The following is a 25,850-nucleotide window of genomic DNA, read 5'->3' as shown; positions in this document are numbered from 1 at the left end:
TCTTCTCTTCCTCCACAACCACCAAATACCAGCCTCCGGAAACATATTCATAATCATATCACTCACCGCTCCATTAACATACTGAAAGACAACACACTGCTGCATGCCAGACCCCCTGATATCCACCCTTCTGAATCCTCTCTCCCACGAAAGGACAGAGTCCACCTGGCCAGGCTGCGGTGCGGCCACCACCCAGCACTTCTAAGCTACCAGAAGAGGCTGGATAACCGCATTGTGAACAGCTGCCCTGGATGTAACACTTCACCCCATACCATACAACACATAATGGAAGACTGCATAATACACAATCATGCACGCAAACAACACAACATACACTCTATAAAGGATTTGTGGGAAAACCCAGTTTCGGCTGTAGCATTCCTTGGGGAGACGGGACTGCTCGGACAGACAGTCTAGGGAACGACAACAACAACAACAACTTCAAAGTTATACCGATAGATAGAAAAAGGGTAAATTTTTAGAAGTGTACTCATATGTGACATAGCAACAGCAAATTAAATATTAATTTTGTAAATTATAATACATCAATGTACATACATATGCCAATGGCTTTTTCCACCTTACAGTGGAGGCAGACAAAGAGAAGGGCATAAATCCACTCCCGCCCATTTCATTCCGACATGTACTCCACTCCCATTCACCACCCCACCTTCCCTCTTTTCTTGACTCCTCCTGGATGACGGGTCATCCCTGTTTCTTGTGCACTGCCCTGGGTCAGAAACAATATAGCAAGACACAGTACATCCACAGCAAGGGTGTTTCATTTAATCAGTGACCCCCCCCCTCCATCCCTTCGTGTAGAAAAAGAGAAGACTGGGAGAAATCCCTTTATTTACACGTACTCTCTCCCCCCATGCCCCACTCACTCCCATGCATCACAGCATCATCTATACACAACCATTCTCTACTCACCCCTATCTTTTGTCTTCTCCCTTTCTCAACAGACATTCCTCTCTTTTCCAATGCCCCTTTTACCCCATCCATCGCATCCTTGGTTGCCCCCTCATGTTCACTCCTTCCACCTCTGCCTTCCACACCTCTTTTACTAATTCTTCACTCATTCTTTCTGTGTCCAAACCATCCCAAAACTCTTTCATCAACCAGATCTCCCAACTCTCTTTCCACCCCCACTCTCCTCCTCACCCCTTCGTTTCTCACTCTATCCAGCCTAGTAACTCCCACCACACTTCTTGGGCATTTCATCTCAAACACATTTAAACTCTCTCTTGTTTTGCATATTTCTGCCCTGTACAGTGCTGATGGCGCAATCAAACTCCACTTAACATCCTTTCCCAAATGTCTATTTCTCATTATGCTTTTTAATCTCCCAAGGTTACTTCTGTCAACCTACATTCAACACCCACCTCCAGTTCTCCATTTCCCACTACATTCACACCCAATTATAAAAAACTATCCACATCCTCCAGTATCTCTCCCTTAATACTCACTTCCAATTTGCTGCCATCCTCTCCCCTTGTACTTCTCATCTCCTTACTTTTACCAACATCTATCTTCAACTTCATTCATTTGCACACATTCCCAAACAACATCAGTAACTTCCTTTATCCTTCCTCTGATACTGCTACAAGTGCAGTGTTGTCAGCAAACAACTGGCTTATCCCCCAAATTTCTCCATTTTCTTTAATCATCTCCAATACCCAACCCATTACCCTTGCATTTACCTTTTGCACCACTTCAACTATGTATAAATTGATTAGCTAAGGCGACATAACACATCCCTGGTGAAGTTCCACTTTTACGTAAAACCACTCTCCATTTCTAATTCTAACACAGGCTCTACTCTTGTAAAAGATCTTGACTGCCCTTAAGGATGAAAATCATATTCACGATTTTTGCCAGGTCTTTGCTGGACATTTTGCTTTCCTGTGGCCGCATTTTTTTGTCTAGACTTATGATTTTTTTTTATAGCTTAAACATAAGACCATGATGCACCTCTGATTTATCTTAGTACTACTAAAAAATTAATTGGATGGGTTCTCTGACTTTTGGGTGGTTTTGCAAAACGCCTCGCGCCCCTGTGTTGACGTGGTGATTTTGTAACGCTGACATTTGGGTGGTTTTGCAAAACGCCTCGCGCCCCTGTGTGGACGTGGTGATTTTGTAACGCTTCTCAAGCCAGAGCCAGTAAGCCTTTTTCGTTTTAACACACACCCTTTCATTACTTTTCCAAAATGTTTGAGGAAGTTTCTTCTAGGATGAAACGTTATCGACACTTCTGGAAATGGGTGACGTGCTCAAAAAAGATACAAAAGAAAGACACCAAAAACAACTCTGAGCTTCTTGGACAGCTTCGAGCAGAATACGCTTGAACCTTTCCGGATCTTTACGGAAAAACCAAAAGCTTTTCTGTGATAGAGTCTTTAAAGGAGTTCCATTTAAAAGTTCTTCAGTTTAATGTCACCATACGTGAAAATGAAGACTTTTCGTATTCAGATGAAATGTTTGACGATTTACAATTGTTTAACGGAGACGTCGAAAAGAGTAAATTCGATGGTTTTTCCAAGCACTATTTCGCGGGCTACAAGAGTTTCATAAAACATGGAGGCAGGGGTGATCACAGAAATTACCAAATGCACTACATCGACTCAATTTTTAAGAGTTACAAGCGTCAAGAGAAGAACAAGTACGCTATAAAGAAAGTCAACTACGTGTATAAAGAGCTTTTCTCAGGAGAAGGGTTTTATAAAGGTAATTTTGAAGACATCGTGGAAGAGACATATAAGAAAACGTCTAACGACGACGAAACAGAAGTCGAAATAGCAGAAGAAGAACCTGATCAATCGATCACTGTAATACCAAAGTCCGCCTACAAAATCAGCGAAATAGACGCCATCAACATGATCATGCCTCCTGAGTCCAATTATGGGGAAGAAAACAGTGATTCTGGAGAATTTATTGAAATGATCCAGAATAGAAAGAGCAGAAAAAAAGAATTTGAAAATGAAAAGAAAAGGAATAAGGAGAACATGAAAAGGATGATGAAGGAATTTTTGAAAGCATTGAGTGACGACGGCGATGATGACGGAAAAATATTCGAAGACAGTGATGGAAGCGTCTACGACTCGGAAGAGGACTCAGATATTAAAGATGATGGCCCTCCAAGAAAGAAAATGAAGCAATAATGGTGTACAAAATTTGTATTTGATGTTAAATAAAATTATTTGTAAAAATCTATCTTTTATTTGTAAAACCTTCATTAATACAAGAAAATTCAGGGACAGAGGGTATCTCAGGGGGGCGTAGCTCCAATGGCGCGAAGGTGAGCAGCGCCACAGGCGAAGCACCCCTGGCGAAGCCAGGGCCGGCGAAGCCGGGTGCTTGTTTTTCTAAAAAAAAAAAAAAAAGAATTATAATTATGGAAAATTATTTAAACGAAAAGAATCTCCTTTGTATGAGAGTTAAGACACCCAAAGGAAAAACACTGCATATTCTCATTTGTATGACAAATAGTGTATTTATACAAAAGCCAACCAAGATTTTTTTTTTGTAAAAAAAATGACAAAAAACACAGATTATATGAGATTCAGAAAGAATTTGAAAATGCAGTTTTGAAGAGAAATCTTTTCTGATTTTTATGCCATAAGAATTTTTAAAATTGTAGTTGAAGTTGACATAAAATTATCCTTTAAAATTTAGATTTGAGAAAAACTCATTTTCATGTTAAGGTGACCATTTACAGTACAGTAATATCCTCATTAGAGCAATACTACTATGATTTGTTCCTTAACTTACACCTGATAATGTTCAAGAGGTCAGATTTTCAGGGGAGGTCATTCAAGATGTCATGGTTTGGTTCGGTATGGACAAACCAGGGAAATGAGACTCACAATAACACTAACACTAAGATTTAATGGTTAATAGGCTTGGAGGTCACAGACGAGGGCTTGTAGGGAGAAGGTCCAGAGTGAAGGCCTCATCAAGCATTGTGGCTGATAACAAAGGGCCACAGGAGGGAATGATGTGGCTTGCTGGAGAGAACTGGTCCCAATGTGTCTAGCTGGGGAGAGCTGTGTCCGAGGTGTCTTGCTGGGGAGAACTGTGTCCAAGGTGTCTTGCTGGGGAGAACTGGTCCCAAGGCGTCTTGCTGGGGAGAACTGCTTCTTGGAGTTGAGCCTGGGAGAGGAGTGCTAGTCTTGGCTAGATGCCGACCTTTTAAAGGAGGCTGGTGGGAACCTGGGGAGCTTTCAGAGTTCCTGATTGGCTGACTGGCCGGGATGTCTTTGGCAAGCATAGTTCGCAAAGACATCCCGGCCAGTCTGGACTATCAGAATTGGTTAATTACTTCTTGTCATTGTTATTAGTCTGTCCCAATGATCTTTATTGATAGTATTTGTTTGGGGACCTTGTCAAAAGACTTGTTCATAGCTATGGCTACCATAACTATTCATTCTGATTGAATGATTGATTAGGACCTTGATTTATAGAGGAACATAGAGGTTACAAATGAAATTTTGTAGGATATGAAGGATGTAAGGGACCAGTATAACATTTTGTTCATATTTTTCAGTATGGAAGCCTCCAACAATGAAGATGAAGTTCCTGAAGTTGTGATTGTGGAGAAAGACCTTGAGAGTTGCAGTGATGATGATGTGATTGAAGGAGGTAGCAGCAGTAGTGATGATGTGATTGAAGGAGGTAGCAGCAGTAGTGATGATGAAAACTACTGTTCTCCACCAGCTTCTAATGATGTAAATGTGCTTCTCAAGAGCACCTCCAGTGGCAGTCCCAAAAAGAACCAGAACAACAAGAAGAAGACATGGCAGAACAGAAATGGAGAAAATAGTAAAAATACCAACAAAGGAGCTTCAAGAAACAATTTTAATCAAGGTGTTAGTAAACCAAATAATGGGTATGGTAAATCAGGTAATGATAATCAGAGTAGCAGCAAGATAAGCTCTAACAGTCGTGGTAAAAATGAAAGTGGTCATGGTTACACGCCCAATAAAAGCAAGGGTAATAACAACTACAGTCCAACCAAGAGTAATCAGAGCTATAATCAGGGTAAGATCATGGATAATGACAACTGCACTCCAAACAAAAAAGAGGGTGGTCACCCATACAGTCCATACAAAAGCAAGGGTGATCACAACCACAGTCCAGACAAAAACAAAGGTGAACATAACAATCCAGGTCATGTTTCTGCTGGTAACAGTCCAAATAGTGTTAAATCAGATACGAAAAATGGAAATAGTGCCAGTAATGACAAGAAAAAGAATAACAACCCTCCTAATAATGGCAACAAAAAGAATACTAATGAGAATAGGTAAGGTTCAGTTGTTTATTCTCTAATTACAGTAGTGCAAGTAACTGTTGAGCCTAGTGGCAGTTAGACTGTAAAAGACAGTTCCATTCTCTAGTGACTTATTCAAAATGGGTGCTTTTAGTTAATGAGGTTTTTATGAGCATATTGAAATTGTCTGGCTGCAGTCAAAATACATTTTCAAGTTGATGCTGCTCCTGAATGGATTAATCTTAAGTCTATTTTTATTTTGGCAGCTATCTTTTAATTTTATAATGGTATGTGGTACCCATACAGTAGTGAGTTAGTCATATTGACAAACCCTTTCAGCACTGAGTGGATTTTCAACTTTATGTTCTGTTTACCACTAGGATAGAGTGAAATATGAGGAGGTGAGGAAGAGAGCTGGGGTGGAAAAGGTGGTAGGTAGAGCTGATGAAATAGTATTGGGATGGTATGGACACATGGAAAGAATGAGTGAAGAAAGATCAGTAAAAGAGGTGTGGAAGGCAGAGGTGGAGGGAGTGAACTTGAAGGAATGAATGAGGATGAGGTTGATGGATGGGGTGAAAGGGGTATTGAGCAAGGAAGGGAGGTGAGTGGAGAATGGCTATGTATAGATGATACTGTGATGCAAGGAAGCGGGGATAGGGAGTGGTTATGTATGAATGATATTTTGATGCAATCTGAAGAAATTTCTCCTTGTCTTTTCTTTTTCTGCATGAGGGAACAGAGAGTGGGGTTGCTGATTAAGTGAAGTTGCCTTGCTGTGGATGTATTGTGTCTTGCTGCATTGCCTCTGACCCAGGGTAGTGGGCAAGATATAGGGATGATCCATCATCCATGATGAGCTAAAATGAGAGGGGAGGGAAAGGTGGTGGATGGAAGTGGGTACTTGCCCTTCGACTCTGCTGCCTACCTTGTAAGGGGAAAAAAAAGCCCTTGGTGTATAGATAGACCACCAGACACTTTTACTCATGTAAGTGGCACCCCTTTAGTAGATTGCCCAGTAGGTCATGACAGTTGCATGGTGAAAATAGTAGGCCAGTCAAAAATCACTATGGTGAAAATAGTTTCATCTCTTATTCTTACTTCTGTTTGTTTAATGTAGCATCGTTGTCTTATTTATATAAAATGCTTATCAACCTACTTAGATGTGTGTTGTACCAATGAAATAGTATAGTGAGGACACCATGGTACAGTGCTTTCAACTAGAGCAGGGGAAGAGGTTTTCTGTATCCATTATGAATCCCATTTCACGGTGTTGCAACCTTCTTCATCTTGTCTTCCGCTTGAGGAAGAGGAGGCAAGATTTTGAAGTAGGATTCAGAAATGGGCTAAAGGAGGAGAACCAACTACTGCCTCGCCACCTCCCCACGGTGACCCTGGGTTTGTTATCCATTCAGTAGTTGGGTGCCAAGAGACCGCAACAAATAGTAATTTAATTCTTTCAACTCTCGCTTCACCATCCTACTCTCTCTAGTAGGGGAAGTCCTGTCAGTTGCGGCAAGCCAATGGGCTTTTTTTTAGGCCAATGTTTGGGTCACCTGCTTGGCTAAGGCTGTCAGGAACCAATACAAGAAGCATGCAGTGGATCCTGTTAATGGAACTCACAACCGTTTGCTCATGAGTTTGACATGGTATGCACTGGGCTACTGCATGGCTCCATTCTTCCAACTAATAACCAAAAATCCTCTGGAGATGGTGATTGTAGGAAGCCTTTGATGAAGTGGCACTGCAGGGGGTGTAGACCTAATGGCTGCTCTTTGATAGGACTAGGAGGCAACTCAGCTTGGTAGTGTTTGTTGACAGCCTCCCTTGTGATGGGGGAAGAGGGTTATAGATTGGTGTACAAACCCAAAAAAAGGTCCTCCCTTGTAAATGTGGTGGTCCAGTCAAGTCGTACCCCCCACATCCTCCCCCATTCTTTTGTTGTTATGTTGAGGCTGAGTGGGTTAGAGCATTGCTAATTGTGGTGGAGATCAAGGTGATGGCAGTTTGAACCCTTCTGCCTGCCTGCAAGATGGACCAAGGGTGTGGTTCATTAAATTCCATGCTATAAAATCCTCTGTAAGGGGCACCATCCTAGCCTCCTGATAGGGGAGTTCACAATGTTGAACAGAATCATCATCATGTTCTTTGCATGTCTCACACCCATCCAACACCCCTTTGTTGCCTTTTCAATCTTAACTCCTTGTGGTTGAAGGATCATCCTTGTCTCCCACCCACCACCCAAGTCAAAAATGATGCAGCAAGATGCAGCACATCTACAGTAGGGCCCAACAGCTGAAGTTGGTTTACCCCCACTGCTTCATTACCTGGTGACCCTCTCCACTTATCCACATAATTATAATTGGAATTCAAAGATATAGATCAAGTTGGAACAGTATGTAAATTTGAGTCTAGGTATGATTAAAAAAAGATGGTGAATAGGAGATGGGACCCAACACACTTTGTTTCTTTTGTGTATTCTACAATTAGGTAAATACAGAGCAAACAAGAAGTCCCTTTGGACCACATAAATTTTACATCTATTTACGACCACTCTCCACTCGTACATACCTCTTCCCTTTTCCTTTCCCTGCTTGACGGGCATTCCCTACGTACCTAAGGAGCTTTGCGTTCTTGGCCTCCCCCCACACATTCACTCTATCCACCTCCGCCTTCCACACATTCACTCTATCCACCTCCGCCTTCCACACATTCACTCTATCCACCTCCGCCTTCCACACATTCACTCTATCCACCTCCGCCTTCCACACATTCACTCTATCCACCTCCGCCTTCCACACACTTTTCTCTTTTATACTAGTGTTCCTTTAGTTTCCTTTTCTCTTTTATACTAGTGTTCCTTTAGTTTCCTTTTCTCTTTTATACTAGTGTTCCTTTAGTTTCCTTTTCTCTTTTATACTAGTGTTCCTTTAGTTTCCTTTTCTCTTTTATACTAGTGTTCCTTTAGTTTCCTTTTCTCTTTTATACTAGTGTTCCTTTAGTTTCCTTTTCTCTTTTATACTAGTGTTCCTTTAGTTTCCTTTTCTCTTTTATACTAGTGTTCCTTTAGTTACTGCCCATATGCCTAGATCACCCCAGCATTCATTGATTAACCCAATCTACATGCTCTCTGCCTCACCACCACATTTCTCGTGCCAGTAATCTTTTGTAATTTAGATACTTGTTCGTCTGTAGAAGATTTTAAGATGTGAAACTGTCCATTTCAGTGCGAAGGTCAAAGTTACCACTTTGCAACAGCTGCAATGTTTTGCTCCGTGGGTGTTCAAGAGGAAAGAAAATCACTCCCCCTTCAACACGGCAGTAATGCAGCTGCACACCAGGTGGACCGTATGGTTCTTCTTTCAGATTGCCATGATTGTATGGTAAGTGTACCCTATCCTATCACTGTGTTTTCAATCATTCATTGATCAATGATATATTTTATTGTGTTTATTTTACATACATACATATACCAAGGCTTTTTTCCCCCTTACCAGGGAGGTAGCCAAAAAGGAAAAGCCATAAAATCATTCCCACCCATTCCATCCCTGAATACACTCCATACCCCTCCACCCTCCCTCTTCCCTCTTATCTTAGCACCTCCTGGATGACGGGTCATCCCTGCACCTTGTCCACTGCCCTGGGTCAGAAGCAGTGTTGCAAGACACAGCACATCCACAGCAAGGCCGCTTCATTAAATCGGCGACCCCCCCTCTCTGTCCCCCCATGCATAACAGGAGAAGACAGGGAGAAATCCCTTCGGGCTGCGTCAAATTTTGCTCACACATACTACCTCACCCCCCATCCCCTCACTCCTTCCACCTCATGCATCACAACATCATCCATATACAACCATTCTCCATTCACCCCTGTCTTCTGTCCTCTCCCGTCCTTCCTCAACAGACATTCCCCTCTTCCCCAAAGCCCCCTTGACCCCATCCATCCACCTCATCCTAGGACGTCCCCTCATGTTCACTCCCTCCACATCTGCCTTCCATACCTCTTTTACTAGTCTTTCTTCACTCATTCTTTCCATGTGTCCAAACCATCCTAATACTGTTTCATCAACCCTATCTCCCAACTCCCTTTCCACCCCTGTTCTCCTCCTTACCTCCTCATTTCTCACTGTGTCTTGCCTAGTAACCCCCATCATACTTCTTAGACACCTTATCTCAAACACATTCAAGCTCCTTCTCTCTTCCTCTCTTATGTTCCATGTTTATTTTACTTATTTATTTATTTACTTATTTTTTGTGAATTATTGGTGGTGATAAAATGTATGGGATGTACTGGGATGGTTTGGACACAGAAAGAATGAATGAAGAAAAATGAGCAAAAGAGGTGTGGAAAACAGAGTTGGATGGAGTAAACTTCAGGGGACAACTGAGGATAAGATAGATGGGGTGAAAGGGAACAAGAGGGAAATTACTGTTGACTAAGGAAGGGAGAAGGCAGGAGGTAGGAGTGAGTGGAGAATAGCTGTGTATGATACTTTGATACAGGCCAAAGGGATTTCTCCCTATCTTCTTTATTTTCCACATGAAGGGACAGAGAGTGAAGGTGAAGCTGCCTTGCTGGGGACGCATTGCTTCTGACCCAGGTAGTGGGTAGGAGGCAGGGATGACCCCTCGTCCATGAGGAGCTAAAAAGAGAGAAACAAGGGTGTGGATGGAAGTGGAATGGGTGGGAGTGGGTGCATTCCTTTGACTTGGCTACCTCCCATATAAGAGAGAAGAAGCCCCTGGTATATACAGTGCCTGCAGATGAAATGCTTACACTAGGGATTTTTGGATCATAAAACTCAAAAGTGCAACTTATATTTGTTTTATTGGTACCTTAGGCTTACATTTAGTATACTTTGTCATGCGGGATCTTTCTTGGCATAGAAGTGGTGGGATTCTCAAAGTATGAGACATCTATTGATCCCCACATCTTCAGGGCCTCTTAAAGTCGGTGATGTTGGTGGGGTGCGAGTTTTCCAGTTCATTTTTCATTACATTCTAGGCATTTTCTATTAGATTTAGGTCGGGGAATTGCCAGGCCAATCCAACATTTTGATATTGTTGTCGGTGAGGAACTTTTTCACACCTTGACCTGTGGGCAGGGACACCATCCTGCATAAAAAACTTGCACTCGTGAATGTCATAAAACCCCAACAAATATTCCATTAGCACCTTGATGTTTTTTTTACTTTACTTTTTTAGGAATGTCCCCTGTGGGGCTACAGGGAGGAGGATACCTAGTTCTAATCCCCGTCCTGTTTTTCTCACCTCTTAAGATTCAAGTGGGAAGACTTGGTGGCAGCATTCTATCCCCCACCACAGGATAGGCAAAAAAAGGAAATGAACATTCAGAGAAATGGTACAGGACAGTAACAAGGGGTTGGGGACAGCATAACAGAGGGACAGTCATAGTATAATAAAAGTGTCGTCATTTCTCTGTGAACAGAGTCCTCCTCTATCACTGACAAAATGATGTGTGGCTCTGGTCCATAGGGGCACCCCATATAGACCCTAAAGTATCAACTACATGCTACTTTGCCACAATAACATGCAGGCAATACCCCAGAAGTCCATTATCTTGTGTATTTTGTCTGTAAGTTTATCTATACATTCTTTCAATATCCAGCTCGCTATTCCATTGGGCCCATGTGACTTTCTGACGTCAAGATTCTTTATTTGGTCTCTTATTTCTTTCTATGTGACCGTTATTTCTTTCATTTTAAAGGATCCTTCTCGCTGTCCTTCATCCCAAATTTGTGAGCTTTTAATTGTAAATACAGACCTAAAATGCCTGGTCATTACTTTAGCCATTTCTATATCTTCTGTATATTCTTTATTTCCTTCATGCAGTGTCACTATTTCATGTTTATCTTTTAGTTTGTCATTTACATATCTGTAAAATAGTTTGGGGTCTTTGCATTTGCCTGTTATGTCTTTTTTGCAGTTTCTTTTTTCCTCTCTACATGTATCAATATATTCATTTCTCAGTTTGATGTATGTTTGCCATTTTGTCATTTTTTTCTTTTTTCCATCTTTTCTAGGCTTTGTCTCTTCCATCTTTAGCATCACTACACTTTCTGTTATACATACATACATATACCAAGGCTTTTTCCCCCTTCCAAGGGAGGTAGCCAAAAAGGTAAAGGCATAAAAACACTCCCACCCATTTCATCCCTAAATACACTCCACACCCCTCCCACCCTTCCTCTTATCTGAGCACCTCCTGGATGACGGGTCATCCCTGCACCCCGCCCACCACCCTGGGTCAGAAGCAGTGTCGCAAGACACAGTACATCCACAGCAAGGCCGCTTCATTTAATCGGCGACCCCCCCTCTTCGTCCCCCTTTGCATATAAGGCGAGGATGGGGAGAAATCCCTTCGGGCTGCGTCAAATTTACTCACACATACTACCCCACCCCCCACCCCCCCGCCCATTCCTCCTCATGCAGTCACAACATCATCCATATACAACCATTCTCCACTCACCTCTGTCTTCCGTCCTCTCCCTTCCTTCCTCAACAGACATTCCCCTCTTCCCCAAAGCCCCCTTCACCCCATCCATCCACCTCATCCTAGGACGTCCCCTCATGTTCACTCCCTCCACATCTGCCTTCCATACCTCTTTTACTAGTCTTTCTTCACTCATTCTTTCCATGTGTCCAAACCATCCTAATACTCTTTCATCAACCCTATCTCCCAAATCCTTTTTCACCCCTGTTCTCCTCCTCACCTCCTCATTTCTTACTCTATCCAGCCTAGTAACCCCCACCATACTTCTCAGACACCTCATCTCAAACACATTCAAACTCCTTCTCTCTTCTTCTCTTATGTTCCACGTTTCTGCCCCATACAGTGCTGTTGGCACAATCACTCCTTCATACAGTCTCCTCTTCGCATCCATTCCCAAATGTCTATTCCTCATTACACTCTTTAAACCACCAAGGCATTTACTCGCTTCTCTCAATCTACATTCTACCTCCACCTTCACTCCACCTTTTCCTGCTACACTTGCACCCAAGTATCTAAAACTATCCACTTCCTCCAGTCGCTCTCCCTTAATGCTCACTTCCAGTCTACTGCCACTTTCACCCCTTGTACATCTCATCACCTTACTTTTACCCACATTTATCTTTAGCTTTCTTCTATCACATACTCTCCCAAACTCTGCCACCAGCTTCCTCAATCCCTCCTTTGACCCTGCCACAAGCGCAGTGTCGTCCGCAAACAACAGCTGGCTCACCTCCCACTTTTCTCCATTTTCTTTAACCATCTCCAATCCCTGACTCACTACCCTAGCATTCACCTCTCGCACCACCCCATCCATGTATAAGTTGAACAGCCAGGGCGACATAACGCATCCTTGACGAAGTCCCACCTTTACTTCAAACCACTCACTCTCTCCATTTCTAATCCTAACACATGCTCTACTACTCTCATAAAAACTCTTGACAGCTCCCAAAAGCTTTCCTCCTATCCCATAAATCTGCATAACCTCCCAACACTTTATGCAAACCCTTTTTTGTTTCTTCCTAGGTACATATTTATCTGTTCCCTCCTTGTATTTTTCCTTAAACATGTTCCATTTATCTTCCATCTTTGTTTCATTATTTGAAATTTTTTCCCAGTTAGTGTTTTGAGTAAATTTTCTAAGTTTTACAAAGTCAGTTTTGTTGTACATTAATCTTCCTTCTCTGTGTTTCTCATTTCTTCTCACTTGATTTTGTTCCTTGAGTTCGAACTCTTATTATGTGGTCACTCTTCCCCATTGGTGTCTTATAGTTAATATTGTCCACAATTTCAGACTCGGAAGTGAATATCAAGTCTAGTCTCGATGGTTCTTCATTGTTTCTATAGTGTTTTCCTTGACCCATTGAGTCAATGTATAATCAATGGTCAAATCCAGTAGAATGTTGCCCCAGAGTTCCTCTCCACCTTTTATTGTCAATTCTTCCCAATTTATTTCCTGTCTTCCAGTAATTTTGAGTGATTGCTATCAGACCAAACCTTTGCTTTTGGAGGCACATATTCTACTATAAACTTTCTGCTTTTCATACTGCTATTTTCAACTTTGCTTGTGATCATTTCCACATTTTCTTTACCTTCTGTTGTCTTTATTACATTTAAGCCCTTTCCAGTCAATAACATGACTCCTCCCCCTTGCTTATCCATTCTATTCTTTGACCAATGGTTGTATAATCCTTATCCCACCATACTTGATTGTATAGGACCTTTCAGTTTTGCCTCCACAATTCCCATTATGTCTGGTTTCGCTATTAACTGATAGTCATTTAATTCAATTATTCCAGAAACCATACCATAATTGTGTATGCCACTATTATTTTTTTCTTTTCTTCTATTTTTTGGTTTGTTTCCATTTTTCTAATGTACCATTTTTTTAGTCTCGGATCCATCACTCTCCGAAAAACTAATTTTTTTTCGGTCTCCGATTTTCTCTCGTTTCTTATCCTTAGCTTCATTTCTTATAGCCCTATCTTTCTCTATTTCTTCATCGTTCATCTCCTTTTTTTATCCACACGTTTTTGTAATTTTAACTGTTTGCTAGTTTTGCTGCTTTTGATATTATCTCTCTAGCAATCATTTGAGTCCTTAGTTTGATTTTCATTGGCCTATAGTTTTTTCTTTGGAGTATGTCCCCCAAAAGGGGTGTGGAGTGTATTAGGGATGAAATGGGTGGGAGTGTTTTTATGCCTTTCCCTTTTTGGCTACCTCCCTTGAAAGGGGGAAAAAGCCTTGGTATATGTATGTATGTATGTACCCATTCTGTGGACATTGTCGATTGTCTTCTCAAATTCTTGACCTTCGTCCTGAACTGCTTTCAGTGTTTCCTTCGCAATTTCGTTTCTTTTTCTCTTTGGTATTTGTGCACATTAGGTTTTTCTTTGATACTGTAAACCACAATGCATTGTTTTTGTGCACTGTGTCTCTCACAGTTTTTATGAGAGTAGTAGAGCTTGTGTCAGGATTAGAAATGGAGAGAGTGAGTGGTTTGAGGTAAAGGTGGGACTTCGTCAAGGATGCGTTATGTCACCCTGGCTGTTCAACTTATACATGGATGGGGTAGTGCGAGAGGTAAATGCAAGGGTAGTGGGTCAGGGATTGGAGATGGTTAAAGAAAATGGAGAAAAGCGGGAGGTGAGCCAGCTGTTGTTTGCGGACGACACTGCGCTTGTGGCAGGATCGGAGGAGGTATTGAGGAAGTTGGTGACAGAGTTTGGGAGGGTGTGTGATAGAAGAAAGCTGAAGATAAATGTGGGTAAAAGTAAGGTGATGAGATGTACAAGGGGTGAAAGTGGCAGTAATCTGGAAGTGAGCATTAAGGGAGAGCAACTGGAGGAAGAGGATAGTTTTAGATATTTGTGTGCAAATGTGGCAGGAAAAGGTGGAGGTAGAATGTAGATTGAGAGAAGCGAGTAAATGCCTTGGTGGATTAAAAAATGTAATGAGGAATAGAAATTTGGGAATGGATGCTAAGAGGAGACTGTATGAAGGAGTGATTGTGCCAACAGCACTGTATGGAGCAGAAACATGGAACATAAGAGAGGAAGAGAGGAGCAGCTTGAATGTGTTTGAGATGAAGTGTCTGAGAAGTATGATGGGGGTTACTAGGCTAGATAGAGTGAGAAATGAGGAGGTGAGGAGGAGAACAGTGGTGGAAAGGGAGCTGGGAGATAGGGTTGATGAAAGAGTATTAGGATGGTTTGGACACATGGAAAGAATGAGTGAAGAAAGACTAGTAAAGGAGGTATGGAAAGCAGATGTGGAGGGAGTGAACATGAGGGGATGTCCTAGGATGAGATGGATGGATGGGGTGAAGGGGGCTTTGGGGAAGAGGGGAATGTCTGTTGAGGAAGGACGGGAGAGGACAGAAGACGGGTGAATGGAGAATGGTTGTATATGGAAGATGTTGTGATGCATGATGGGGGGTGAGGTAGTGTGTGAGAGCAAAATTTTGACGCAGCCCGAAGGGATTTCTCCCCGTCCTTTCCTTTATATGGGGGGACGGAGAGGGGGGGTCACCGATTTAATGGCGGCCTTGCTGTGGATGTGCTGTGTCTTGCGACACTGCTTCTGACCCAGGGCAGTGGACAAGGTGCAGGGATGACCCGTCATCTAGGAGGTGCTAAGATGGGAGGGAGGGTGGAGGGGTGTGGAGTGTTTTCAGGGATGGAATGGGTGGGAATGATTTTATGCCTTTTCCTTTTTGGCTACCTCCCTAGTAAGGAGGAAAAAGCCTTGGTATATGTATGTATGTATGTATGTCTCTCACCCAGTTTTCCTTTTCTTTGATTACTTTAATTACTGTTTCCTTTGCACTCTCTTCTACCTGCTGTTGTACTTTTTCTTTGAAAGTGATTTTTTTATTTTTGCATTCCTGTTTCCACTGATTTTTTTTATTTCAATAAGGTCTATCTCTGATTGATTCTCTCATCTTTAAGGTCACTGCTGTAATTGTTCTTTGACCTCTTTAGTTGTTCATTTTTGTTTCTATCCTTATTTTCCTTTCTTTCATTTTCTCTTATAATTAGTTTACTTTTTAGATTGTTTAATTCTCTGATTATTTCATCGTTGGTTCTGCGTAAGTTTGACATCTCTAATTGCAAAGCTCAATAGTCTAATTTTAAATCAATTCATCTACCAAATCAGATGTCTTGATTCATTAGTGCCCTGCTAATCCTAGTATCTCTTTCTGTGTCCATAATTTTTTCTATTGTTCCCCTTTCCCTCTGAAATCCTGAAAAAACTCTATTGTCATACCTCTGAGTTGTCTTTGGAGTGACGTTTATTCACATTCTCCTAGGGATTACTACCAATGGTGACTCCACTCATGTCTAACCTGCTCTTGGTTGATTTGATTCTTTTTCCTTCTTTACTTTCCTCCATTTTGTGCAAAAACTATACTTGATTTAAGTACTGGATTAGATACCTTACCAGTCACTGAGAACACAATGCTACATCTTGAAAGACAAACAATAAGGCGTTTTTCCTGAATCCAACAACAAAGCGCTAAGTTAGAGCTCAATCGCTGGCCCTCCTTCCTCTTCGACGACATGTGTGTGTATGTGGTATGGAGGTGGTGAATGTGGTGCAGATATGGGGTGTCTAGTTGGCACCCACACACAGGGTCAAAGGTCACAGTGTAGGGAGGAAGGCAAAGGGCATATGAAGGCATGTGCATGTCAGTGCATATGTGGAATGAGAAGGTGCAAGTGTAACCTTGATAGGATTAGAATTAGCAGAGCTAGTGTTTTTAGGTAAGGTAGATTGTAGAGTGAGAAAAGTGTGTGTGTTCAGGGATGGAAAAATTAAACAAACAACCGAAGAACCAGGAAATCACATAAATCAGGTGAGTTACAAGTCTTACAGTAGATAGAGGAGAAGTGCAAGAATATTAGTCAAAGGAATGAAATTGGTAGGTGAGAAATGGATGACATGGAAAGATGAGCAGTTGTTATTTGTTGGCAGTTGGCATTGATCTCTTATAGCGGCTAGTCATGGCTAGTTTGGTTAAATAAACATTTTGAATATCTTGTCCAGTACTACTTGTGTTTCACTTATCCACATAGTTCCTCTCACTACCACAGACCACTGCCAGCCACTAAAGAGCTGTGGGTTCCCAGTTTGTAAAACTTGAAACAACTCTCATTAACAAGTAAAAGAGAGATATGGCAACAAAGAAACAAATTTCATCTTTCTCAGACCTGTTGAAACAGAATGTAGTTGTCGCTAAGATGGAGATCAATTGAAGTAACAAATGTGTTCTTTTATTGTATGTATTTATTTTATTAACTTATTTATTATTATTATTATTATTATTATTTTTTTTTTTAGGAGTAATTGGTACTGGCAAGAGGGGCTGATTATGTGCATCAACCAGATGGATGCCAAAAAGGCTGCAGATCATTACCTTAACATTTGCCTTTCCTACATTTTTACTAGCCTGGTAAGCATGAGCCCATGTTTCAGCTGCCCTTAATTTTCTCCCATTATTATTCCTAGGACTCTACCTCTTCCTTTCTAATGCTCCTGTGATGGAGGTATGAATATGCTGTCATCTCCATGCATGACATGAAAGACAGCAGAATTGGGTAAACAAAATAAGGAGACTAATTACTGTTCTTTTGGTATTTTTGTCCAGCAAAAAATTGAAGTATGTTATGACTGCCACTCTCTACTATTTACATGGTAATCCTTCCTTATCATGCACTCTTGGGTAAATAGAAAATATGAGAAATTCCTTCAGGCCACTTCAATATCTATTCACAATAATTTTCCACTTACTGTCTTGTACCCTCTCTCTTACCTTCTTAACAAACATTCTGCATCGACCCAAGGCCCCCTACTTACAAAGAAAGAAAGGGTCATTGGTATGTGTGTGTGTGTGAGGGAAATAATAGTAACATGGAAAGAAATAATGAACCAAATAATTAACCTTGAAGTCAGGAAATCACACAGCCCAGATGGAATAACAAACTGGATATTAAAAGAATGTAAAGAAGAACTAATAGAATATATAACATGAGTTGCTCGCTCAAAGGAGAAATACCAGAAGACTGGAAAAATGATGATATCTTACCAATTTATAAAAGAGGAAATAAGGAATTCCCAACAAATTATAGACTGGTTCCCTTCACAAGTATGGTAGTCGAAATTTGTGAAAAAGATATAAAAAGTAGATGAATAAAACATCTGGATAAGAATATATTAAGTCTGAGACAGTTCAGATTTAGACAGGGAAGATCATGTACCATGAATTTGATACAGGAAAGGGATGCATGGGCTGACTGTGCTTTCCTAGATCTACAAAAAAGCTTTTGATATAGTCCCACACAAAAAGATTAAGAAAACGGGAACCCATAGGAGTGGTACAAGGTTAACTACTGAAATAGATGAAAGACTTTTTGCATGGAAGAAATATGAGGGTAGTGCTCAGAGATAAGAGTTCTACTTGGGAAGAGGTGATTAGTGGAGTTCCCCAAGGATCAGTATTGGCACCAATAATGTTTGCTATGTATGTGAATGACATGGATGAGTGTGGAATGTTACATGAGCTTCTTTGCAGATGATGCAAAACTGTTGGAGAGTACTGAAATGGACTGTGATTCACTGCAGAAAGATCTGAACAGAATTTGGGAATGGAGTCAGAAGTGGGAAGTGGACTTCAACATTAAGATATGTAGCATAATGGAATTTGGAAAATGTAAAAAAAAAATATATATATATATATCAGGACAATATAATATTGGTTAAAAGGAAGTAAAGAGGGATTGGAAAAAGACCTGGGAATAATCATCACAAAGGATATGTCCCCAGATAAGCAGATAAACAAAATTGTTGGCAAAACCTATAACTTTGAAAAGTGGCTTTTGCTTACTTGGATGAAGAAATGTTAAAGAAAATTCTAGTCACACTCATAAAGCTAACCTTGCAGTACACATTGACTCTATGGTCACCCAGTACTAAAAAGAATATAAGGAAAATGGAGAGAATCCAGAGAGCAACTATGAAGATGGCCCCAACACTATCAAAACTGTCATATGAAGAGAGATTGTCAAAACTAGAACTACTGACTCTGGAACAAAGAAAAGAAAGCAGTGAATTGTTGACCATTCATAGAATTATGAGATAGGGAAGACTTACTAAATTGGGATAAAAGAAACACCATAGGAAAGAAGTTCAAAAAGGACATTTATAAAAGAGACCTTAAAAAAGAACAGCTTTTCCCATAGAGTGGTGGATGTATGGAACATGCTAAACAAAACAATAGTGTGTGCAAAACAATACATGAATTTGAGCAAATTAGATATGTGAGATACAGAGATGGGACACCATGAGCATAGCTCCCCTTCCCATAAGATACAACAAGGTAAATACACACGCACACACATTAAGAAATGTAGCAAAATTAAATTTGAAAAAAAAAAAAAAAAGATATCAGGACAATATAAAATTAATGAAAAGGAAGTAAAGAAAGTGGGATCAGAAAAAGACCTGGGAGTAATTGTCACAAAGAACATGTCCCCTGATAAACAGATAAACAAAATTGTTGGAGAAACCTTCAACTTGCTAAGATCAATAAAGGTTGCTTTTACTTTGTCAAAGGAATGGTGAAGAAAATACTAACCACACTGATAAGGCCAAGATTGGAGTACGAAGAAGTTCTATTGGAGAGTGTTAGACATGAGGCCGAGAAAATGGGATATTCAAGAAAAAGAAACGAAAGGAGCAGAGAATGAAATGGAGAGGGGAAAAAATTAAAAGTAGCTTATACTATTATAGACTGATCTCAGGATTAAGTGAATTAAATGATTACCTGTCAGAAGAAAAACCAGATATAAATGGAATTGTGGAGAATGAATTAAGGGGTCCATTGGATTAAAAATAGAGAGGAGAAACAGGATGGAGGAGTAATGTTTTTGGGTAAGAAAAACTTAATGTGAAGAAAGTTACAGATGGGGAAAACAGTGTGGAAATGATCATAAGAATGGGACCTTTCACAGACAGGCTCGTAGTTTCCTATTAGCGCTAGAATTTTCAATTGTCTCAGATTTCATGAGGCAAAGGGGTGACTTAGCTAATTTGGAAATCGATATTTAAAAAAAATAGGACATAAATTGCTGCATAAGTGTATTTAGAATTAAAAACATGACTCTTAATGTTATAAATTTTACTTACTGGTGTGTGATAAGGCTTTGTTAATTTAATTATAAGATAAAACTAAAAATAGGTAATTATTTTTACTGAAGTATTAGCAGTAAAAATAAGAGGATGTTGATTTCGGTTTGTGCATTTCATCTGAGAGTGTTGAAAAATAATGGATATCACTGTCACGTCCTGTATGAAGATAATCAGCGAGATAAAATATAACAACAGTGCTGGCGGACATATGAGTATGTTGAAGTGAGCGACATCTACGTAAACAATAGCCTCTTAGATCTGGGGGCTATTTTCAAACAAATATGACTAATTTTACGTGTGCCGTGGGAGACTGCACATCAGATTCAAGAAGCCGAGGGTTAGGCCCCGTCCACACGGAGCATTTTGATGCGCGATGTATTGAAGCGATGAGTTGAAAAAACGTGACTTTCAATTCGTCGCAGCATCATGAAAGCAGTCATTGGGCGTACCAATTTCGAATCGCTGTGCAGTGTGTCAATGACAGTTGAAGGGAGAGGACGCACGCACTCTGCTTCGCTATTCTAGTTTCATACAATGGCACAAGCAACTTCCGCAAAGCCGTTTGAGTGGACGAAGACTATATTACATTTCATTAAGCTACTAAAGCAGTACCCAGCCATTTGCAATATCAAGTGTAAAGAATATAAGATGAGAAATATTAAAAGTACAAGCATCAAAAGCTGACTTATGTTCTTTAACAAAATGTAATGTGCGGAATGAAGACATTACCAAAAAACTTCATACACTGAAAACACAGTTTCACAGCAGAGAAATGACTGCCATCAATGCATCAAAGAAGTCTGGTGCTGGCAAGAAAAATATATACACTCCAAAGCTATGGTGGTTTAATGATTAAATGAGTAGAGCATCGGCAGACATCCTCCACCCATGAAAGCCAAATGATGACTGAGATCTGGTTGCTCGCGCAAGGTATTTGCAATGATGCAGCCCGTCCGGACGCTATTGTCAAGTTTTCAACACGACTACTGCATCAAGTCGCTGATGCATGATGCTCCGTGTGGACGGGGCTTTAGTAATCGTACCGAAAAAATTAAGTCTTCAATGCAAAATTATATTTTCTATACATTACATAGATTTGCCTATTGCTCGGTGCATTCAATTGAAAGTATATATCAGTATAAGTCCATTGAAGTCGGTAGAAAATGACAAATTGCTTGGCTTGATACAATTATAGGCAGTGGCGGATCCAGGATAAAAATTTTGGGGGGGCTAACCTGAATTCCTTCCTCTTAACTTAATAATGTTTTTCAGATTTTTCTGTATTTTAGACATATATAATAGAATGTACATTCGTTTTATATTATTACATGCTTGTGCTAGTCAGTGATAAGGCACTGGCACGCGTATACTCTCGCATAGAGAGAAATTATTGCAGGATCTGTGTGTAGTGTTAGTGCACATGGACTCATGGAAGTAACAAAAAATAAAAGTAGCTTTAAAAATCAGAAATACAAACAAAAACGTGTGTGAACTTCTGAACCCGTTAATAAAAGTATCTAAATTACATTAATAACATACAGCATTGTTCATGGGATCTCACACGAACATCAACCTTCTGTTTTTTGGGGCAAATACATTGATTACACTATTTCAATATTGATTTCATTGTGAACGCCGAGTAGCGCCAGGCCGTTGAGGCGATCTTGACCCACAGTATTCCTTAGGTAGGTCTTCAGTCGCTTCAGGGTTAAAAATGAAAGCTCGGCCTCGGCGTTCCAGACTGGGAGCGGGATCAAAACTCGGAGGAGCTTGGCCAGGTTCGGATACATTCGGGTCTGGGCGTGGGCAAGGGCATCTCCAATGGATTCGAACTTCATTGTTGTTGAATACCAGCGCTCTGCTTCCGCCCTCACGAGGCTCAAGGTCTCGATGTCAGCCTCATAAACCTTTGCCGCTTCCAGTACAGCAGCAACATCTCCGTCAGCGCTGCTGAGCAGATTCTTGATCTTGAAGCCAACAGGAATAGTATCATTTCCGAACTGGGTCTGCAGCTCAGTCAATACATGGTCGAGGAATGGGACATATACAGATCTTCGGTAGTACTTCTCAGCTGTCTGGAAGGGTAAATTCGCTCGCTGCGTTTGGCGCTTGCAAACTCGAGGTACAGGAATGGTGTCGTGTGATGAACCGATCTCCTGGAGGAGCCCCTCTGCCTTCTTGAAGATGTCCTGGAAGCTGGTCAGTGCACTTTCCCGGGTCTTGTTTAGATGCGTCACCACATCACCAATCGTAGCGTACGCTGAGACTAGATCGACCATAGGGGACTGCAGGGCTCGGCTCGGCTCCACAGTGTGAGCTAGCACAGACTCAGCGACGGCGAGACCAATCAGAAAGCGCGGCTCTCGGATTGCTATTAGTAGTAGTCCCGCCGCGCCGTCGCGTCCGAGTTGCTCTCGTTCTCCAGAAAGACGGCAATAACTGGCAGGAATTCCATAAACACAATGACTGAGTCGTGTCGCTCAACCCATCTAGTAGCGCAGAGGCTGACCAGCTTCTTCCGCTTCGTGGACGTGTGGTCTTTTACGAGCTCAGTATCCTCCGTTCTTCAAAACTGAATATTTGAGCCACAGGTATGTTGAGCACCAGGTAGGCTGGAACCGCCTCTTTTGACCACCTTCGTAGCTGAATGGAAGAGCCTCGATAACTGGGACTTTCTGGTGGATGATGACCACCTTCTCTGCATCTGTTCCCTTCTTCCCCACGAAATCAGCAATGTCAAGTCGAGGCTCTTGAGAAGCTGCCACTGCAACTGTGCCGTCTTCACGTGACGAGTGGGGGACCTCGGCAGTCTTGGCTTCCTCCGGAACACTTGCCTCTGTGGTGGCATTATCTATCTTCACACATTCAGGTCGTCGCTTGAAAAATGCAGTGATCTTGGCGGGTTCCCCTGCTAGCTTCATTTCACTGGACCTGCCAGCCTGGCAGGGGCAAAACACAAATATCTGACACAGGCTTATTTTCATAGAAGAATTCTGCCACAAACATAATCTCAAGTAAAGTCTCTGGTAAAAATTATAGAAGGAAATGGAAGAACATTGTGGAGAACTGCTAGATTAAATTAAATATACATACATATACCAAGGCTTTTTCCCCCTTACTAGGGAGGTAGCCAAAAAAGGAAAAGGGCATAAAATCATTCCCACCCATTCCATCCCTGAAAACACTCCACACCCCTCCACCTTCCCTCCCATCTCAGCACCTCCTAGATGACGGGTCATCCCTGCACCCTGTTCACTGCCCTGGGTCAGAAGCAGTGTTGCAAGACACAGCACATCCACAGCAAGGCCGCTTCATTAAATCGGCGACCCCCCCCTCTCCGTCCCCCCATATAAAGGAAAGGACGGGGAGAAATCCCTTCGGGCTGCGTCATAATTTTGCTCACACACACTACCTCACCCCCCATACCCCCGTTTCATTCCACCTCATGCATCACAACATCTTCCATATACAACCATTCTCCATTCACCCCTGTCTTCTGTCCTCTCCCGTCCTTCCTCAACAGACATTCCCCTCTTCCCCAAAGCCCCCTTCACCCCATCCATCCATCTCATCCTAGGACGTCCCTTCATGTTCACTCCCTCCACATCTGCCTTCCATACCTCCTTTACTAGTCTTTCTTCACTCATTCTTTCCATGTGTCCAAACCATCCTAATACTGTTTCATCAACCCTATCTCCCAACTCCCTTTCCACCCCTGTTCTCCTCCTCACCTCCTCATTTCTCACTGTGTCTTGCCTAGTAACCCCCATCATTACGTACTTCTCAGACACTTCATCTTAAACACATTCAAGCGCCTCTCTTCCTCTCTTATGTTCCATGTTTCTGCTCCATACAGTGCTGTTGGCACAATCACTCCTTCATACAGTCTCCTCTTAGCATCCATTCCCAAATTTCTATTCCTCATTACACTTTTTAATCCACCAAGGCATTTACTCGCTTCTCTCAATCTACATTCTACCTCCACCTTCACTCCACCTTTTCCTGCCACATTTGCACCCACGTATCTAAAACTATCCACTTCCTCCAGTTGCTCTCCCTTAATGCTCACTTCCAGATTACTGGGAAAATACATGGTAATCTCGATATCAAGTTAAAGTAATAATTTTCTTTTATAGAAAGGTGTTCCACTATTCAATTTCCCTTTGGGTTATTAAACAATTGCAAGAGATATTATAAACGAATAAGTAATAGTTTACGTGCTTACTCGAGTAGATGCTTACACCTCAACGTTTAACTGCAACTGTGCATTATACTTGTCACCACGATGATTTCGCCAATTGTTTGATAACTTCATTTAATGAAGAAATTACTAAATTAATGACTAAAATAATACCAAGAAGAAAGATACCAATCAAACCTTGGATAACAAATAACTTATGGAAATGCATCAATTTAAAAAATAAACTTTATAAAAAATACACAGAAGTGCAACTCTGAACTTAATAAACACAATTTTATCAGATATCGTAATGTTCTCAACTCATCAATTAAATCGGCTCGCAAGCAATACTATCTCAAAAAACTTGAAGAAAATTCATCGGTTCCGAAGAAACTCTGGTCAATACTTCTTGAAGTAATTAATAAAAAGAGAAGTAATAATACTCCCAATTTGTTTATTCACAATAACAGGCAGGTAACTGACAACCATGAAATCGCTGACATGTTTAATAACTTTTTCTGTTCAATTGGTAGTTTATTGGCTGATAAGCTGCCAAATGACCCAGGAAACCCACTTCAATATATAACTCCAGTCTCATCACAATTTAGTCTAATAAAACCATCAACTCACGATATTTTGCGTATTATAAATAATCTTAAAAATAAGCCCAATGGCTATGATGCCTTAATGCAAAGATCCTTAAACTTGCTGCTCCTAAAATTATTCATTTACTCATGCATTTATTCACTTTGTGCTTTCAACAGAGTTGCTTTCCTAATGTCCTAAAAATTGCTGTAGTACACCCGATCCATAAAGATGGGCCCACATCAAACGTATCAAATTTTCGTCTGATTTCGATCCTTCCGGTATTGTCTAAAGTACTTGAAACCGTTATTCTTGAGCAATTGGTAGATTACCTTGAGTACCATGGGATCATTTTCGATAATCAATTTGGATTCCGTGAAAACCACTCGACATACATGCCTGTTGCTCTCTTACATGAATATATTGCAACTCGACTATCTAATAAAAAATATGTGCCGCAGATTTTCTAGACATTAAGAAGGCTTTTGACACAGTTGATCATAGTATTCTATTGCTGAAAATGGCTGAGTACGGAATAAGAGACTAAACTTCAGATGTTTCAGTCATATTTATCTAATCGTAATCAAGTTGTCTTATTTAACGGTGTTAAATCGAGATTAATGGGTGTAAGTATGGGGGTACGTCAAGGTAGTATTCTAAGTCCTATTTTGTTTTTGATTTACATTAACGATATCTATAAAGCCTGTGGTATTCCTGAATACTTACTGTTTGTAGATGATACTTCTTGATTGATTGCTTCAACTTGATTGCTTCAACAACACAAAACAATCATATAGGTGACAATACAGGTATGTTAAACGGCCAACAAACGTGGTATATCTCCTTTCTATCCCTTTTCAGCGCAACTGAGACACAACCCTGGCAACCCTACAACACGCGCAGCACAAAACAGATAAATGGAATTAAACAAATGCCAAACACAGCACAATTCCGCCCAAATACTGCACACATGCTGTCAGATTATTTAATCCCCGGACCTGGCAAAACATCAGAAAGTACTAAAATCGATTAAATGACATCCTTACAATGATTCATGGAAGAACAAATTTGGGGGGGGCTTCAGCCTCCTCAGCCCCCCCCCCTGGATCCGCA

At 41.1% G+C, this 25,850-nt stretch overlaps 1 protein-coding gene across 1 annotated transcript in view; it reads left to right on the top strand.

Moving 5' to 3' along the window:
* Nucleotides 1–25,850, top strand: part of LOC143035317 (uncharacterized) — a 37,657-nt gene that overhangs the window by 3,573 nt on the left and 8,234 nt on the right. Inside the window, exons 2-4 of the mRNA XM_076202254.1 lie at nt 4,550–5,305; nt 8,500–8,655; nt 17,126–17,237. Of these exons, the coding sequence (XP_076058369.1) occupies nt 4,550–5,305; nt 8,500–8,655; nt 17,126–17,237 (1,024 nt within the window). The remainder of the gene's footprint in view (nt 1–4,549; nt 5,306–8,499; nt 8,656–17,125; nt 17,238–25,850) is intronic.

This window comes from Oratosquilla oratoria, chromosome 18 (genome assembly GCF_046742065.1).
Source record: "Oratosquilla oratoria isolate Oo_2021 chromosome 18, ASM4674206v1, whole genome shotgun sequence".
In the NCBI taxonomy this organism is placed as follows: domain Eukaryota; kingdom Metazoa; phylum Arthropoda; class Malacostraca; order Stomatopoda; family Squillidae; genus Oratosquilla; species Oratosquilla oratoria.
The sequence above is the reverse complement of the archived record's forward strand: the minus strand, read 5'-3'. Positions and strand labels throughout refer to the sequence as shown.